The sequence below is a fragment of the Notothenia rossii genome (assembly GCF_949606895.1).
Source record: "Notothenia rossii genome assembly, contig: scaffold_377, whole genome shotgun sequence".
NCBI lineage: Eukaryota > Metazoa > Chordata > Actinopteri > Perciformes > Nototheniidae > Notothenia > Notothenia rossii.
This window is the reverse complement of record NW_027639589.1, coordinates 16,601-34,763: the sequence shown is the minus strand read 5'-3', so window position 1 is coordinate 34,763 and position 18,163 is coordinate 16,601. Positions and strand designations below refer to the sequence as shown.

The following is an 18,163-nucleotide window of genomic DNA, read 5'->3' as shown; positions in this document are numbered from 1 at the left end:
CCAGTGCTCCAACACATTATACGTGATAGGCTAAAGGGCGGGACATCACTAACTGGTTGACCAATCACAACAGAGCCGACCAGCTAACCAATCAGAGCAGACTGGGCTCTGGTTCCAGGACAGAGGGCGAAAAGAGGTGCTGCAGCACAGGCAGTGTGAGAAAATTCGGTCTGAGTGTCGTCCTGCTACGGTCACCCCGAATCAAAAGGCAACCCGGGTACACCGACTGAGCGGTCAGCTCGCACACTCTCTTGGCCGAAGTCAAGGCAAGCAGCAAAGCTGTTTTCAATGATAGTGCCTTCAGGGAGGAGAGCTCCAGAGGCTCAGATGGTTCTGTGACCAGAGCCTCGAGCACCAACGGCAGATCCGATTGCGAGGTGGAGACATGCACCCAAAAACGTTCCATAAGCGGTTGACTAAAGGCTGACCTGCCGCCCAAATCCCTCATGGCAGGACGAGATGGCTGCTGTATACACCTTAATTGTGGAATGAGCAAGCCCCCTGTCCACCAGTATCTGTAAATAGGACAGAATATAGCCCACCGTACATGATAGAAGCTCTAGACTCCTTTCCTTCACACCACCGCTGGAATCCCGACCACTTCGTCCTGTAACAGGCTGTGGTGGATCCTGCTCTTGCTGCCTGGATAGTCTGAATAACTTTTTCAGGCAGTCCCTCCCGTCTCAGCCTGTCCCTCTCAGGAGCCAAGCCTGGAGAGGTTGGCCCAGAGTGGGTAGTTTCTGTCAGAGGCCAGCCACCACCTATAGCTCTCTCTAGGCAGGTCCCCCCCCATCCTGTCACGGATGCATCTGTGAACACTGTGATGTAGGAGGTCACCCGCCCCAGTGGAGTTCCCCTCCGCAGATGCTTTGGGGACCCCCAGTATCGGAGGTTGCCCTCCACTGAGGGGGGGAGATGGTCACCAGACGTTATTTGTGCCTCTTGGGATCTAAATGAAGGCCGGCAAACCACCTCTGCAGGCGACGCATATGCAGTAACCCCAGCGGTACCACAAGGTGAGCAGCCGTCATGAGACCTAGAGTCTGCATGATGGTCAAAGCTGTCACGTTGCCCCCTGTCACGGTCTGCAAACTGCCTGAAGCAGGGATGCCTGTCTGCTGTCTGACAGGGTGGCACATAGTCTGCCTGCATCGAGCAGAATTCCCAGATACTCCACCTAGGGCTGGGCGGTTTTTTCGCTTTTAACGATTAATAAGCATTTTTACTTTCCTACGGTTTGTGAAATGGTTGAACCGAAAAATCGCGATTTAAAAACATTTCTAGACTCCGCAGATTTGTCTTGCTTTAAGAGACTCCGTAGTAGCTTACTCTCTCACTTTCCAGAACCCGCCAATATGGTCTAGCTGCGGCCGCGGACAGTACACAACACTACACGACACTACACGACACGCCCACCTGACACGACACTACGGTGGCTGAGAAGGGATGCTTGGTAATCTCATTTATTTTTATTGTGTTAATAAAGAAAATATGTATTTAAATGTTGCCTTGGTCTGGTTTGTTTAGAAAAAAACAGAAAAAAATCGAGGTTTAAATCAAAATGGTCCATTAGTTAGAAAAAAATTTGATTTTATTTTTAGGCCAAATCGCCCAGCCCTAACTCCACCTGCTGGTGAGGTATGGGACTGCTCTTCTTCCAATTGACCGCAATCCCCACTTGGATCAATTGGGCTTTGTTTGCCCCTTCCCTGGACCTGGCCATGACTATGAGGTCGTAAAAGAAAACCCTCATGCCATGGTCACGAAGCGGCTGAAGCGCTGTGGCCACACATTTGCTGAACGTGCGTGGGGATAGGGAGTAGCCTAACGGTAGTCTGTTGTACTCGTAGGCTGCCCCCTGGAAGGCAAAACGCAAATACTTTCTGTGCTTTGGAGCAATTTTGACATTAAAGTAAACGTCCTTCAGGTCGATGGTTGTGAACCCATCGCCCGGTCTTCTTGGAAACCAGGAAGTACATGGAGTAAAGCCCCTTTTCTCTGTCCTGAGAGTGCACAACAGACACAGCCTGTTTTTGCAACAGGGCCTGAATCTCTGTTGAAAGGAAACCTATCTCCTCCTGGGATGATAGATTTGCCTCTCTTATGCCCCTGAATGGAGGAGGGATGCCGCAAAACGGGAGTGAGTATCCCAGTTTCAGTGTCCTGTCCATCCATTCTGTCAGTACATAGCTGAGCTTCCATTCCCCATAAAACTGTGTTTAGGGGACCTGCAAGCAGCTGTGGAGTCGCAGCTAAGAAGCTGTGGTACTCCCTAGTGGCCCTCCTCCGCCAAACCTTCCATGAAAGGAAGATTGGCTTATGGGGAACCAACATTAAAAGGGCAGATTTTCTGCGGACGTCAGAGGTTCTCTGCCCAGCGTGCTGCCTGTGGGAACAGATGGGCTACCACGCTCCGACGCCATGGTCATCACCAGGGGGAAGTCCTGGCGGACAGACCTGGGCGGTGGACTTCCATGGACGCCGGACCCGGAAGTGCCCGACAACGAGAAGTCCTCGTCATCCTCGTCCCCGGCAAACGGAGCCATCCGCCCCGCTGGAATGGCGAACGTGAATGGTGAAAGTGAATGGCCCCGCCTCGGCCATATCCTGGTCCCCCAAACACTCGAAGCAGAGGTGATGGGGATCAGCACCTGCTATTAAGCCAGGGCACGAAGGACATGTATGATAACTTCTTTCTTCTTCTTTCAAACGTTTTACTTTCCTCTGTCAGGTGTTGTCCTGCTCGCTGAAGAGAAAAGGATGACAGTCAGGAGGCGTAGCAGCCATATACTGTGGGCCTGGGAGTGCATTCAGGTAGGCTCGCCCCGATTGGCCGGCTACGTTTATGCAACTCAGTAGGTGAATGCTCGCATAGCATGGTTGAGAGTAGTACCCATAGAGTCCAGTAGAGGGCGGAGCCTGTGTGAGATATAACCCGGAAGTGAGTTAGCATTTTACCACGACCGGTTCCCTCGTCTCAGTCAATGGGATTTCGCCATAGGATTTTGGAAAATAGCTGGAAATAAGGTATGTGGTTGACACCCATTTAAGAGATGGATCAAGTTTTGTTCCACGAGATTAAATATATCAGCAGTGACCCCACTGGTGATCTTTGAAGAGTTTACGTGTCTGAAAAACGATGGTTGTTAACAAGTGGCTGAATAGGACTACAGAAGTTGTCGAGGACGTTGTACGTCATTACTCCGAACACGTAAACACTCCCGCTAAGTTTGTTTGCCCCTGTTCTGCTTGAAAGCAAGTACCTGCGCTCTTGCAAACTGTTAAAACAAACGCTTCAACTTGTACAATTTTTAATCTGTATTTTTGAATATCAATCCTAAATTGGCGTGACGTTGAAGAGGTCGGCTACCGCGGGACTGTAACCATGACCGTAACCAGTGGCACACTAGGAATAAGTGTGCAAAAATATTTGAATTGTATTTTCGGATCCTGAACGAGACCTCCGGCAGAACGCGTCTCCCCCTGTAGAAGGAAGCCACACAACGCAGCGTAGAAGGATAACTTCTGTGCCCCGCTCTCTTTAACTCCAGTCGACTTTCTGCTGCTTTCCTCCATGGTGAAACGATCAGGGGTGTAGCGCACTTCACTCATTTCAGTAGCCTATAAGGAGCTTTACATGCCGCAGTTTTTTGCGTGGCTGTGTCTTTAGTTGAAAGCCCAGTGGCGATCTGCTCATCTGTCATCGAAAATAATATGCTACACAGGGGCGGACTGGCCAACTGTGTGTTCCGGAGAATCACAGTACGTCCGGTCGTCAGCAAACCGAGCCAGTCGCCAGCGGGCCGTTGACGACCGGGCTCGCTGATTAGAAAATTATAAAAGTATGGTAGACATGTGGATATTATCCGGCTGAACAAAACGTGCATTTATCAAACGGGTTCGTTTCCCACAGACCTTATTTCGAGGTATTTTCCAAAATCCTATGGAGAAACCCCATTGCTTTTTTGTCGAGGGAACCCATGCACAGTTTACTTCAGGGTAAATACGTCATCCCTGCACCACTCTATAGAAGCACGAGTGTTAAATAGTGATGTCACTATGTTACAGAAGTAAAACAAGTCCAATGGAGTCATTTCAGGCAGGTGGGGGAGTGTGGGAGAGAAACTCCCTCTGGAGGGAACACAGGGATTTTAGCTTTTGCAGACCATTTACATGCACAAAAACACAACACACCACAAAAAAGGGACAGCCCCAAAATGCATAATAGGGTCTCTTTCATTGGCTAAAGTCAACTTTAAAAACGAAGCTTTCAGTGGCTGAAACAAAGAAACGTCCTTGAACGCAGAAACCTGCTCTACTAAGTATAAATCAAGGAAAGAAAGGTAAATTACATTTTAAAACCCTGAATTCTTTATTTAAAATATGCATACATAACACTCCTTCTACATACAATACAGAACAGTACAATCACTTTTTTTGTAGTAACACATTTAAAACGTAAAATTGTTTTCTGGCAGAAACTGCCTGCAAGCAAACTAAGTTCCTACTGTGGCTTCTTACAGCGAGAAGCCAGAAATACTCCGATAAACAAAGAAAGTCACTAGAACACCACGTCTGTGAGTAGATCAAGTTTGTGTGAGTCAGACATCTATTGTTGTGTTCCTATAGCGTGTGTGTTCTGTGATGGAGGCGCTGATGATGATAAACAGGGTTCCCACGCTCCTGCACTTATCCACTTCAAAGCCTTAAAAAATAATATTCTGTTGAAGCGGTTTGGAAAAGATGTCACAAAATGATCCATTTTAAATATCCAAAAAGTATGTTTGGCTTCACAGTTTGTGAATTTCAGTCAGGAACATTTGGTGCGAGGTAAACAGTAAAAGAAAACGGCATGGGAACCCTGAACACACCCGACATCCTGCCACTCTACGCAGCCGCATAATACATGCCATAACAAATAAATATACAGCACATCATAGAATATCATAGTCGGCAAAATTGCTCTTTTACACTTCATAGTTTATAATTGTGTACAAACGTGTTTTGTTACAGATCGATCAGTATTACTGTGTGTGTCAGCTCACTGGGGTGTGTTCAAATAAAAGGAGAAGGCTGGCCATTTTTTCTTTATTTTTAGCATAATTCAATCTAATGCAGAGACTAAAAAATAACTATCTTATAGGAAGTTTTGTGTGTGTATCAACGCCTGATATGAATTATTCCTTCTGTATCAGAGTTGCACTGGGTAACGTATTCTTCATCACCTTGAACACACACGTTGATTGATGGTTTCTGCATTAGATTTTTTAACAATATTAAATATTATAACACCAGCCTCATCTCTAAAACACTTCACACTGAGCCGTGATGTTGAAGGTAAAGCAATAAATCAGAGTGTCTCTTTAAACATTATATCTCCATTTGTAGTAAATCCAAACAAACACCATTAAACTCAGAACATGTAACTAAACCAAACCAAGTAAAATGCATATGCTGTTTGTAAGCAGGAAAAGATGAATCAAAGATTAAATACTGAAGGGAAAAATAAAGATACAAATCCACTGATGGCATGAGGGAAACTACTCTACAGGTTTCCACACGTTAGCTGCTGCTTACTCTCAGAAGGCATCGACACAGCGGATTGAAGAGATGAAGCAGGACGTATGAAACATGCTCATCAAACACTACTCCCTCTGGCTATGAGCAGAAATAAATGTGTAAAATATACATTGCATGAAAGAAAAGACAAGGATATTAAGATTCTCTTCAAGTGGGTGCATCCATCAAATGTTTGGATGGTTCAAATCTCTACATAGGTTCTGCAGGTGAGGAGGGAAAGGGCTTCTGCTGCTTGGTGTGAGCAGCTGATAGGAAACAAACCTAAAACACACCGTCCACAAGGCGCCGCTATGTCACAGCCTAGCACAAGTCAGTAAACTACTCATGAATAAATAATGTAGTTGATAATAAATAAGAGCAGGTTGGTGGTCCTGGGTGGTGGAGAGGGAGCAGAGGAGGAGGGGGAGGAGGAGGAGGAGAGAGCTTCATGTGTCCGGCTCTGCTCTGGATGATGTGCCTGCTCTGACATCTCTGTGTGGTGACATCCTGCCATGCAGCACCGCGGGCCGTCTCCAGGAAGCTACTGCCTGACGACGGGAGCACTTCCTGCTTCATCAGTTCAAAGAGTTCAGAGTCTCAATGCTCCTCAGGCTCAGCGCACACCATCAGCTGTCCATGCTGCTACAATCTGATGGAGCGGGAGACAGAGGGGGAGACGTCGTCATCATCATCATCATCATCATGACTAGCACCACCACCACCATCATCATCATTCTCATGACCACCACCATCATCATCATCATCATCATCATCATGACCACCACCACCACCATCATCATGACCACCATCATCATCACCACATAATCACCACCACCACCATCATCATTCATAATAAGTACACACACTAGTTTTCGTGTTCTTACCATTGAGGCCGTCTGCCTCCTGGACGTCCAGGAAGGGGGCGGGGCCCCAGATGCGGACGGTCCCATCGTCAGAGGCGCTGGCCAGCAGCCCGGGCAGGACAGGGTTCCAGCTCACACAGTTGACGGTGCGGGTGTGCCCCGTCAGCTCAGCGATGGGCAGCTCGCTGCGCCGGTGCCAGATGTAAACTTTGTGATCTGAGGAGGGGCAGGACAGGCTGTCAGCTGATTGGAGTTTCACTCACTTAAAACATCACCAGCAATTATGTGCGTGAAAATATGTTTTCATGTGGAGTACTGCTCAGGATGAACATTGCTTCACCACAGTGATGAGATAAATGTTTGGCTGTATGTTTAATACTTAATACTTTTAAACTTTATTTTTAACTTGAACATTTCAGTGTCAATTTGTGCCCATTGACTTTATTGAGCATAGCCCAACCAACACCAAAGTGAAGGGGGTCGGTTAGCCCTGAAGCTAGCAGCAACAACAGCTCTAGCTTCAGGGTGGGCCACTGACAGAAAAGCAGCTTTTCATGCAAAGACCCTGAAACATGATTCTGTCTTGCCTTCGCTGCCACTAGCGATGAAGTCTTCATTGTGCCCTCCGAAGCCGGAGTGGATGGTGTAGAAGCCCTGGGTCACGCCTTGGTACTTCCTCACCAGCACCCGGTCCTGCAGGTCCCATAGGTGCACTCCCTATAATCACAAAGAACCATTTCAAAACCTAAATCTAACCAGCTGAAGTGCAAATGAAAGGTAGGCATATTGTGGTGCTCCTACTGTAGCATTAGTATGGGTTTTATCGAGAGTCTAAGTCAGTGGTTCTCAAACTTTTTTCAATCATGTACCCCCTTTGAAAAAAAAATTCTGCCAAGTACCCCCTGATCAGCGCAAAAACAATTTGTTAAGGAAAAAATGCTTATAGAAAGAGGTACAGTACAGTGCTGCACCATCAGTGTCTGATTTATTAAAACAACAACCTTGTAACTGAGAAACACACTACATTTAAAACGTTTACAATCCATAACTAAATTCATGGCAAACCAATTTTAACATAATGCAATAACACTAAGACGACATTAGTTGCATTGAACTGATCTTTTTAATAAGTTGTACTTACAATGTAGTGAGAAACATGGGCTTGAGCTTCACTTTGTCATTCTGACAGGGAGGCAAACTGCAGTTATTACACTTCGCGTTTTGAAATATGTGTAACTCTGTTAGTATAAAACCCACACTGCTCAAACTTCGTTACTTTTCCTAAAATTGGTATATTTGTATATTTATTTATTTTTGGGGCGTGGGGAATGAAGAGAAAAAAAATATATGAGCATTTTCTGAGCATGGGATTTTGACCCCTCATATAAACATATGCATAATACTGCGCTAAACTTTGCGGCCACACGCCGTGGCGGCCACACGTTTATTGTTTAGGTCAGGGGTCGGCAAGCTTTTTGATATGAAGTGCCATTTAAAAAAAAAATTGTTATCAGCGTGCCAACGATCGAGAATGATCAATTATCAAGTTTAGGAGCTTGACGCTCGTCAACTATCAGCAGGAGGGCGCGGGAGCCTCGCTGCGGGGAAAAAGTGTGTGGACCTGTCAGTGCAACTTACATGATGCCGAATTTAACAAACACATTTAAATAATTGGTTTAAACGGCATAATAAGGACGATCGTCCGTTCTGTGATTCCCCAGAACACACATGTTATGATATTAGGGTCATGCAGAGTGAGATGAGATCGCTGTCCCTTTAAGAGAGAGAGAGAGAGAGAGGGGTGTGTGGCACACATGTTGATGAAAAAAAACAAGATGGCGCCGGTGTGTGTACCTGGCCGCCTGCTACTCCTACAGTTGTTTGTGTTTTCGATGTTCTTAACCCTTGTCGCTACACAGATCGAGTCTCTGCTGGTGTATGATCGTCAATATCTTTTAGATCTTCGACATAATGTCAGGTTTTTGGATGCGTTTGAGCATGGTGGGCAGAAAACTGTGCCCCCGCTACTGGCGGGGATCCCGACTCACCTGTGCCGGGCCTTGGCCCTGCCTCCTCGGCGGAAGCGTCTCCGTCGTCGCTGCAAACGCGGAGGTCGGCTGGTGAAGCTTAAAACCTGGCTGGCAGGATCTTCGTCCATTTCCCGGACAGGACTTGGATTAATCCATCCTTTCGTTGTGACCCAGTGTTTCCTGGACCCCATCGATGCCTGCCTTGTACCTGTCATCGGATCGTTTGTGGGATTCCAGCCCCGCCGCCCCGGCCCTCCTCGGCTTTTCCAGCGCGGGGTAAACCACGATCTTCTGAAGACGCTGCCACGGTCTCGCAGATCCGCTGAACCGCAGCCCCCGGCGCCCGCCAGGGTCGGCCTGGTAAACGCCAGATCACTGGCGAACAAGACGTTTATCCTGAAGGATTTCTTCAACTCTCGCGGCTTGGATTTTCTCTGCGTGACAGAGACCTGGATCGGTGCCGGTGAGTGCAGCCTGCTGGTCGAACTTTTACCGGCCGGCTGTTCTTTTTTTAACTCCCCGCGGACGTCGGGCCGTGGAGGAGGAACGGCGACTGTCTATAAAAATGACTTTAAATGTAAGCAGCGCGCCGTCTTGTCCTCCTTTTCCAGTTTCGAGGAACATTTATTTGAGGTGGATCGCTCCGATCCGGTGCTGTGCGCCGTCATCTACCGACCCCCCAAATACAATAAGGACTTCTTAAATGACTTATCTGATCTGCTGGCTGAAATTATGCCTCAGTATGATCGTGTCCTCCTTGTCGGGGATTTTAACATTCATGTGTGCTGTCCGGACAAGCCGTTGGTGAAGGACTTCTTAAGCCTTATTGACTCTTTTAACTTGGTGCAGTGTGTGTCCGGTCCTACACACGAACGTGGACACACATTAGACCTTGTCCTCTGTCATGGTTTGTCTGTATCCAACCTGCAAATCTGTAGTAATGTGCTGTCTGATCATCTGCCTGTGATGTTCGAAGCTGCTTTCTCCCGCGCTGCAGTTCAATCTTGCGCTCCTGCTCGGAGCCGTCGGATTTTTAACCCTCTCACTGCTGGTCAGTTCTCGTCTGCTTTTAACCAGCTGTGTGTCCCCTCTGGCTTAACATCTGCAAACACGGAGGAGCTCAGTTCTTGGTTTCACTCCTCCTTCCGAACCATACTGGACTCTGTGGCTCCATTAAAAACTGTGCAGCCCAAAGCTCAACCTGAGCCCTGGCTTGATGCGAACACTCGCGCAGCTAGACAGGAGTGCCGCAAAGCTGAACGCAGATGGAAGAAGGACAAGCTGCAGGTTTTCTATCAAATCCTAATGGACTGTTGGCGCTGCTACCAGAGCACTGTTAAAGAGGCCAGAAGACAATACCTGTCTAACATTATCGACTCTAATCGTCACAACCCGCGTGTGTTATTTAAAACCATTGTAACTGTTCTTAACCCCCCCCAGCCTGGGTACACAGAGGCTTCCCCCGAAATGTGTAATAGCTTCTTGCACTTTTTCATTGATAAGGTTACTACTGTAAGGACCCTCATCTCTACTCCTGCATCGGACCCCTCTGACCCTGTTCCTTCCTCAGCTGTGTTTGATGTGTTTGAACCTGTGTCTCTGAAGGCCTTAGAAGATGTGGTTGGCCAGATTAAGCCATCAGGTTCTCCTTGTGACTCTGTCCCGCCTCACTTTTTTAAAGAGGTTTTCCCTAGTATAGGGCAGTCGGTTCTGGCCGTTATTAACAGCAGTCTGTCTTCTGGTATTGTCCCCCAAAGTTTTAAACATGCTGTGGTGCAACCCCTGCTTAAGAAACCTGGTCTTGATCCTGGTGTGCTAGCCAATTTTAGACCCATCTCAAAACTGCCTTTTATTTCAAAGATCCTAGAAAAAGTTGTTTATACACAATTAAAATCTTTTCTGGATGAGCATGATGTCCTGGAGGTTTTCCAGTCTGGTTTTAAAACACTGCATAGCACAGAGTCAGCCTTACTAAGAGTTTTTAATGACATCCTCCTGGCAAATGACTCTGGGGACTATGTGATTCTTGTCCTCCTGGATTTAACTGCGGCTTTTGATACTGTGGACTACAACATTTTAGTGCCTCGGTTACAGCACCTAGTGGGTATTTCTGGTACTGCCTTGGACTGGTTCAAGTCCTATCTGGCAGACAGAACCATGTGCGTAAGCTTTGGTGGTTCTGAGTCCCACCCTGCTCCACTGTCATATGGGGTTCCACAGGGTTCAATTTTAGGGCCCCTGCTTTTCTCATTGTACCTGCTGCCCCTGGGTTCCATCTTGAGGAAGCATGGTATCTCCTTCCATTGTTATGCTGATGACAGCCAGATCTATGTGCCACTAAAAAAGAAGGATGCTTTCTCTCTGCAACCGCTTCTGTTATGTCTTGAAGACATTAAAGCCTGGATGTCTTTAAACTTTTTAAAATTCAATGAAAATAAGACAGAAGTGATGGTGTTCGGTCCCAGTGGCTCATGTAAACCCCCTCCTGTTGACTTGGGCCCCTTGATGCATTACAGGAAGCCAACAGTGACAAACTTGGGTTTTAAGATGGACAGTGATTTTAAACTTGACCGGCAAATTGGGGCAGTAGTGAAGTCCAGCTTTTTTTATCTTAGGCAGCTGGCAAAGGTGAAGCCCTTCCTTGGACACAAGCACTTTGAAATAGTAATCCATGCCTTTATTACATCTCGGCTGGATTACTGTAATGCACTGTATTTTGGAGTCAGCCAGTCCTCCCTCGCACGTCTCCAGTTAGTCCAAAATGCTGCCGCACGCCTTCTAACTGGAACACGTAAGAGGGAGCACATTACTCCCATTTTAGCCTCCCTCCACTGGCTGCCTGTGCATTTTAGAGTCCATTTTAAGATTATTTTATTTGTTTTTAAATCTTTTAACGGTCTCGCCCCGCCGTACCTCTCAGAGCTGCTCCATCCTTACTCTCCTGCCCGGTGCCTCAGGTCAGCTGATTAGCTGCTCCTGGAGGTACCGAGGTCTAAACGGAAGCTCAGAGGGGATAGAGCCTTTTCCGCTGCCGGTCCCAAACTGTGGAATGGCCTCCCATTGACCATTAGACAAGCCCCTTCACTGTCCATTTTTAAAACTCGCCTAAAAACCCATTTTTATTCCTTGGCTTTTAACCCAGCATGAGACTCTGTTTCTGTTTGTTTTTATATGCTTCATTGGTTTTGTTGTTTTTATATTGTTATTTATTGTTGTTTTGTTTTTGTTTTTTATGGCGTGTACAGCACTTTGTTTCAGCTCCGGCTGTTTTGAAAAGGGCTTAATAAATAAAGTTGAGTTGAGTTGAGTTGAGCTTGTGCATGTGTGTGTGTGTGTATGGTAGAGCGACAGTGAGGGAACGTTTGTATGTTTCTGGAAGTGAAACGAGGCAGCAGAAAAAAAAGAGGTCGTCTGTGATGTATTTTGTGAAACAGAAGAACAGCTAAATAAATGCAACGGCCTCCCAAGAAGAGCTCGCCTCTCTCTAGTCATTTAAGCTAAAGGGGGTTATTGAACCTGAAGCCTGTTGCTTCTGCCTTCCTCGACTACGGTCTGGGAGCCGACAGAAAAGTTCAACACACAAGATGGCCAGTCCGCCCCTTTGTAGCATATTATTTCGATAACAGATGAACAGATCGCCACTGGGCTTTCAACTAAATACACAGCCACGCAAAAACTGCAGGATTTGTACAGCTCCTTATGGGTACTGCAATTAGTGAAGTGCTTTCCTCCGTAGTGAAACGATCAGCACTGCACCACAGAGGAAAGCGGCAGAATGTCACCTGGAGATAAAGAGAGCGGGGCTGCGTTGCGTGCGTGGCTTCCTTCTGCAGGTAACGAGGAGACGCTCTGGCGGCGGTCTCGGTCATGATCCAAAAATACAATTTAAATATTTTGCACACTTATTCCAATTATTCCTAGTGTGCCACTGGTTACGGTGCCGCGTGCCAATGCTGGCACGCGTGCCAGGGGTTGCCGACCCCTGGTTTAGGTCCTTTGAAAAGTAGGCAGTCATATAATTAACTAAAACTAGCTGGATCTGATAGATTTGGACATAGACGCGAGTGAAGTATAACCGGACGCGAGAGAGAGATCAGATCAGCTGCTGCTGACGGAGAACACGCAGTTCTGCATGATCACAGCTCCGCCGCTGTGACGGGCCGTTGAGCGGACCAAAATACTCTAAGAGTTAGACCTAACACACTTAGCTAGTTTATCTAATCTGGAACTAGCTAAACTAGTTATAAATATATTTGTTCTTTACTGTCGGGTCACTTAGGCCGGTTAGACAGGTTCACTGCTGCACGAGACTGACGGGCTGTAAGAGGAAAAGAGAGCACCCCGTTTACTTTTCCCATCTTATTATCCAGAAATACTGTAAACATTTGAATAAAGTAGTTAATCTACTATTAGTAGTTTGTGTAAATGCATTAATTATGTTTGTTTTTTTCATTAACATAACATAAATCTCACGTACCCCCTGCAGTACTCCAACGTACCCCTAGGGGTCCGCGTACCCCCATTTGAGAACCACTGGTCTAAGTCAGGGGTTCCCAAACTTTTCAGCCCGCGACCCCCAAAATAACAGTGCCAGAGACTGGCGACCCCCTGTCGACGAGGGGGGGTAGTGAAACACTGCGCTAGTGGATTGTCAAAGGGGGAGTGTCGTTGCGGGGAAATTATACAGATGGCTAGTCCGCCCCTGAAAATGTCTATGCAAACGTTATTATTAATAATAATAAAAAATAAAAAAAATATTAAAAAAATTAATCAATTTTTTTTTAGAATGTTTTTTTTTTAATTTTCCATTTTTATTTTGTAATCATCTCGCGACCCCCACTCGGGGTCTCGCGACCCCCACTTTGGGAACCCCTGGTCTAAGTCACTGGAAATGTGTTATGATTCAAGTTGATTTATACAGAATCTCCTATTTAAATGTATTCTAATATGCTTAGGTAGCTCACCTGAGTTGCGACATTGAGCAGAGCTAACCGTCCGTTTTTGGAAACAGTGAAGGACATTATGGGGTGGTCTTCCTGCACTCTGCAACCACAGAACACACAAATCACTACAGACAGAGTATTGCACAGGACGACTGCTTCAACACAGCAGAACAAACAGATTTGTCACTAAAAATGCATGCATTAGTAAGTTCATACAGATATATATATATATATATATATATATATATATATATATATATATAATATCCACAGAAAAGAAGTAGAGAAAGAGAAAGAGGAGGCTGTTGATTTTCCAAAGAGCGGGCTGCTGGGGACTCACATGTTCCTGTCCGTCAGGTCCTCAAAGTTGTATCCACGAATGCGTTGGTGTGTGTCGGATGCAAGCATGGTCCGGCCGTCATTCAGACACCACAGGCACTGAACCCGGACCCCTTCCCAGGAGTCCAGCAGGTTCCCATCCAAGTCCTGCAGTCAGGAGCAGACAATATGTATTTTTTTAAACTTAGGTACATCGCACATCATTTCATATTTTACCTAAGGCCAATATTTTCAGTAAATGTATCAGTTCTTAAAAACTGAAGACATTGTGCAACAGCAGGAACCATAACATTTACAACTTCCTGTTAACCATGTGGCATAGCTTTTTTCCACATGGCCTCCACTGATTATGGTTCGTAATATATGTCCAGCATGTCGTTGTGTCCCTGGGCAAGACACTTCACCCCAAATTGCTCGGGATTGTCCACAGTACTGAATGTATGTAAGTCGCTTTGGATAAAAGAGTCTAACAAAAAAAAAAAATGACATGTAATGTAATAGTAATAGTTAGCATAGCATTTGCTTGTTTAGAAACTAGTTGTCACATAACACTACACAACAGCCAAAAGTTAAACGATGAACCTTATTAGCCATCAACTAGTTAGCTAGCTCTCACCATTTAGTCAAATAGCTGTCAATACAATTGAAATCCTGACTTACAAAAGTGTCCCTGCCCCTACTTTTCCCTGTTGACAGTCCAGTTTGTTAAAATATTTCGAAATCACTACATTAACAATTTGCTACACACTATATTGAAATTCATGTGTATTGATTCAAGTGTCCTTGTGCCTCCCGTGTGTTCTCAGTATGACCTATACTTCGGGGAAACCAATAGAATTAGTTTAGGGCGGGGTCTAGGCAAAACGTGTTTTGTAGAATAACAACACTTGAAACACACACAGTCTGGAAACCTTCGACAGACACTTTGAAGTCTGGAAGATCTTTGTGTACCAGTAAAACGAACAACACTGCTCTTTCAGTACATTATGACTCCTCGTCCATCTTGTAAGCCAGAAATTACACATTTCCCATGACATGGCTCACTTCTCAACTACAATGTGTATCAGAATGTCATTTAAATTACATATACACATTCAAGCAGCATGTAGGCAATGAAAACATCCGTATTAAGCTTCTGTGCTTTACACACCTTTATAAGATATTGTGTGTGATTTAATTGCAGTGTATGCATAGTACCAAGTTGTGAGAGATACTCACACACTGGTAAAACTGGCCCCTCTGGCCCCCGGTGACGAAGCGTTTACCGTCGGGGTTCCAGGCCACGCTGGTCAGGCTGTCCTCATGAGACTGACTCATCTTGGTGCGTAACTCCCCCGTCTACAACACAGAAGCCAGGAAAGAGAAACATGAATCAGGCAACACACTCTGAGAGCACATCTCTCATCGGGTGAAACTGTTCCCCCTTTTCTCACTGCAGGTTGCCATGGGTTTGGGTTGAATGCAATGAGAATGCAGTATACTGTACCTAGTGTGGTCGTTAAAATTGAAAGTCGGAAAGTCTAATCTCCAACCCCCAGAATTCATTCTATTAGTCAAGAAAACTCTCCTGGTGAATTGGGTTGGAGCTTAGACTTTCCGACTTTCAGTTTTAAGGACATAAAGGTTGATGAGGGAGGGGTAAATGTTGTTGGAATTTTAATAAAATTCACCAGGAGAGCAATCTTGACTATCATAACAAATTCCGGTGGTTCGAGCTTAACAAAAATGTATTCGAAAATGTACATGTCACCAAGGACCACCCTACTGTACCTGCATTTAAAGGGTCCAGGTGCCTTATTCATTAGAATTTAAAGGAAAGGCTCACAGTTTTCAAGTATGTATTAATACAAAACTCTCATACATATCTGACCACTAATCGGCATTCCTTGTGAATATGCAAGTGGTGAAGTTAGTCCTTTTTAGTGCTACACTGAAAAATATTTCCTGATTCTGTGCTACAAATTGGAACCAAAGCCAGGCTTAGGCAGTAACGGGTTACATGTACTAGGATTACGTTATCAGGATACAAATTAACTGTATTGCCTTGCAGTTAATTGAAAAAATATGTAATCAGATGAATGGTACATTGGTACAAATTGGGGATTACCAGCAGGATTACAACGTTAGTAAAAACTCAAATACAAAAAAATCATTTTCGATTCTAAATATCTTGATTTCAAATGTTCTAAGGTCTAACGGAACATAATAAGGTTACATTACTTTAATTTTGTAAAAATTGGATAAGGTTAATCATTAATAACTAGGTAAGGTAACAGAATACATTGTTTAAGTAACTGTCCAATCCCTGCACACAATCTAGACAACTGACAGAGAGAGGCTGTACCTGAACGTTCCACAGCCACAATTCAGAGCAGTCATCAGGTCCACAGGCGATCAGATACGCATCGTCAGGGCTCCACGCCAGGTACGAGACCCCGTAAGCGTGACCCTCCAGAGTCTTCATCAACTTTAGCTGCTGGGTTTCCTGTTGACCAACAGTTCTACCAGTCAAAAATCACATTCCCCCTGCTCTGAGGTGACATTGATCATAGGTAACTTTTGATTACCGTGTCCACGTGCCACAATATGACCGTCGTGTCTTTGGACCCAGTTGCCAGTTTTGTGCCGTTGTTGGAGAACTTGCAGAACCATACTTCATTGCAGTGTTCAGTGAGGATCTGCTGAGTGTAGCAGGGGAACTGCTTCCTAAGGAGAGAGATAAGGACACACGCACAGGCAGGCATCAAGTACCAATATTGTTATAAGACATAACGTTAGCGTTTATGGTCAGATACAAGGGTTTGCCAATAATTGCCCATTTTCAATTATTGCAGACTTGATCAATTCTATTCTCAAGGGCAATAAAACATGATTGGAACTTTGAATATGAAGATGGTTATCGAGAACGTTCAGTGGACTTAATATTGCTTCCACCCAGACAGGAAACCAATTGTCCCAGAATAGTCAACGACAATCAAGCTTCAGAACTGGTTTGATCAAAGTGTGTAAATATGAGTGTGTTCCCAGCAGAGTGAGTGGGTACCGGCTGCAGGCGTGGTCCAGCAGCAGGGACACAGAGTCCAGCCCACTGTCCAGCTTGGTATTGTGGTACAGGCAGCGCTCCCTCTGCAGCTCCACCGCCTGCTTCAGGAGGGTCTGCAGGCGCCGGGGGGGCAGCATCACCGAGGGGGGCAGGTATGCTGCACACAAACAGTAAAACATATCAAAGATTGGACTTAGATTCAACACACATCTATTATGGCTGGGTGATTGATCGTCATTTTATTTTGAGATATGACTCAGAAAAAGAGATACTTCTATTATTCCAATACACTGTTTAACCCTAGTGTTTGTTAAATTACATACACAGGGCCTATACACATGCATTGGTGGAGAGGTGTGTGAAGTGAAGCCCTCCTCAGAGGTGCCCAGGAGGTGAATTGGCCCCTCCCCAGCTACCAGCCCACACTCTCTGTTTTGTTCTGATCTGGACTCGAACCTGCAACCCTTCAGTTCCCAAGCCAAGTCCTTACAGACTAAGCTACTAATCATGATACGACAGCTACAACTGTATGTTGTTGATTGCTATAAGTGTGTGTCTTTACCTGGCTTTCATACAGTAAAATTAGGTCATTTGCTAAACTAACCAGACCTGTAGCTTTTCTATTATTTGCTTTTACCCACTAAATCAATAAGCCCACATTACTGATGAGGATTTATCAAATGATCATTGTGTAAATACTTGGTGAAAGCATCAATGGTTAACCCTACAATGTCGAAGCTGTCCAGATATTTGAAAATGTTCACCATGAGGTTTTACCAGTATGTGATCCATGCTGTAAATATGATCCAAGACAACGTCAATGTCAACAATTACTGCTCTGTGAAAAGCTTCTGTTTGGTTTCATACAATCCATTAAAGGAGAACGATGTAAGTATACAATTGACTATATGATGTTTGAAGATCATATTTACTGATAATGTTATCGGGATAATAATACCGTACTAAGATCATAATGGCCAATATTACATAAGAAGTGATGTAGAAAGCAGTTGATTTTAGAAGAGAGGCAACATTATAAAACATACAGTATGCACAATAATGATTCTGCACTGTTAATGCTGTTTAAAGTGTGCACTCACTCTGCAGCTTGTCCAGAAGCTTGGTGCGGGACGCCGTGCCTTTGCCCTCCCACTCTGCTTTGACTCGCAGGTCCTCTGCATGACTGCACATCAGGTACCTGCAGAACACAGAAGGACATTACTCCGCTGCTCACACACTCTCAGCAGCAGACACACTCACAGCTGCATACAAACTCTCAGCTGCAGAAACACTCACAGCTGCAGACACACTCTCAGCTGCAGACACACTCACAGCTACTCACAAACTCTCAGCTGCAGACACACTCTCAGTTGCAGACACACTCTT

The 18,163-nt window shown here is 45.3% G+C and overlaps 1 protein-coding gene across 1 annotated transcript in view; it reads right to left on the bottom strand.

Moving 5' to 3' along the window:
- Nucleotides 1-4,348: 4,348 nt before the first annotated feature.
- LOC307027620 (WD repeat-containing protein 26) overlaps nt 4,349-18,163 on the bottom strand; it is a 30,385-nt gene continuing 16,570 nt past the window's right edge. The window contains exons 4-13 of the mRNA XM_079695904.1: nt 17,878-17,975; nt 16,778-16,934; nt 16,302-16,440; nt 16,079-16,219; nt 14,953-15,072; nt 13,736-13,881; nt 13,417-13,495; nt 7,010-7,139; nt 6,444-6,638; nt 4,349-6,208 (exon numbers count right to left, since the gene is read on the bottom strand). Of these exons, the coding sequence (XP_079552030.1) occupies nt 6,186-6,208; nt 6,444-6,638; nt 7,010-7,139; nt 13,417-13,495; nt 13,736-13,881; nt 14,953-15,072; nt 16,079-16,219; nt 16,302-16,440; nt 16,778-16,934; nt 17,878-17,975 (1,228 nt within the window). The 3' untranslated portion in view covers nt 4,349-6,185. The remainder of the gene's footprint in view (nt 6,209-6,443; nt 6,639-7,009; nt 7,140-13,416; nt 13,496-13,735; nt 13,882-14,952; nt 15,073-16,078; nt 16,220-16,301; nt 16,441-16,777; nt 16,935-17,877; nt 17,976-18,163) is intronic.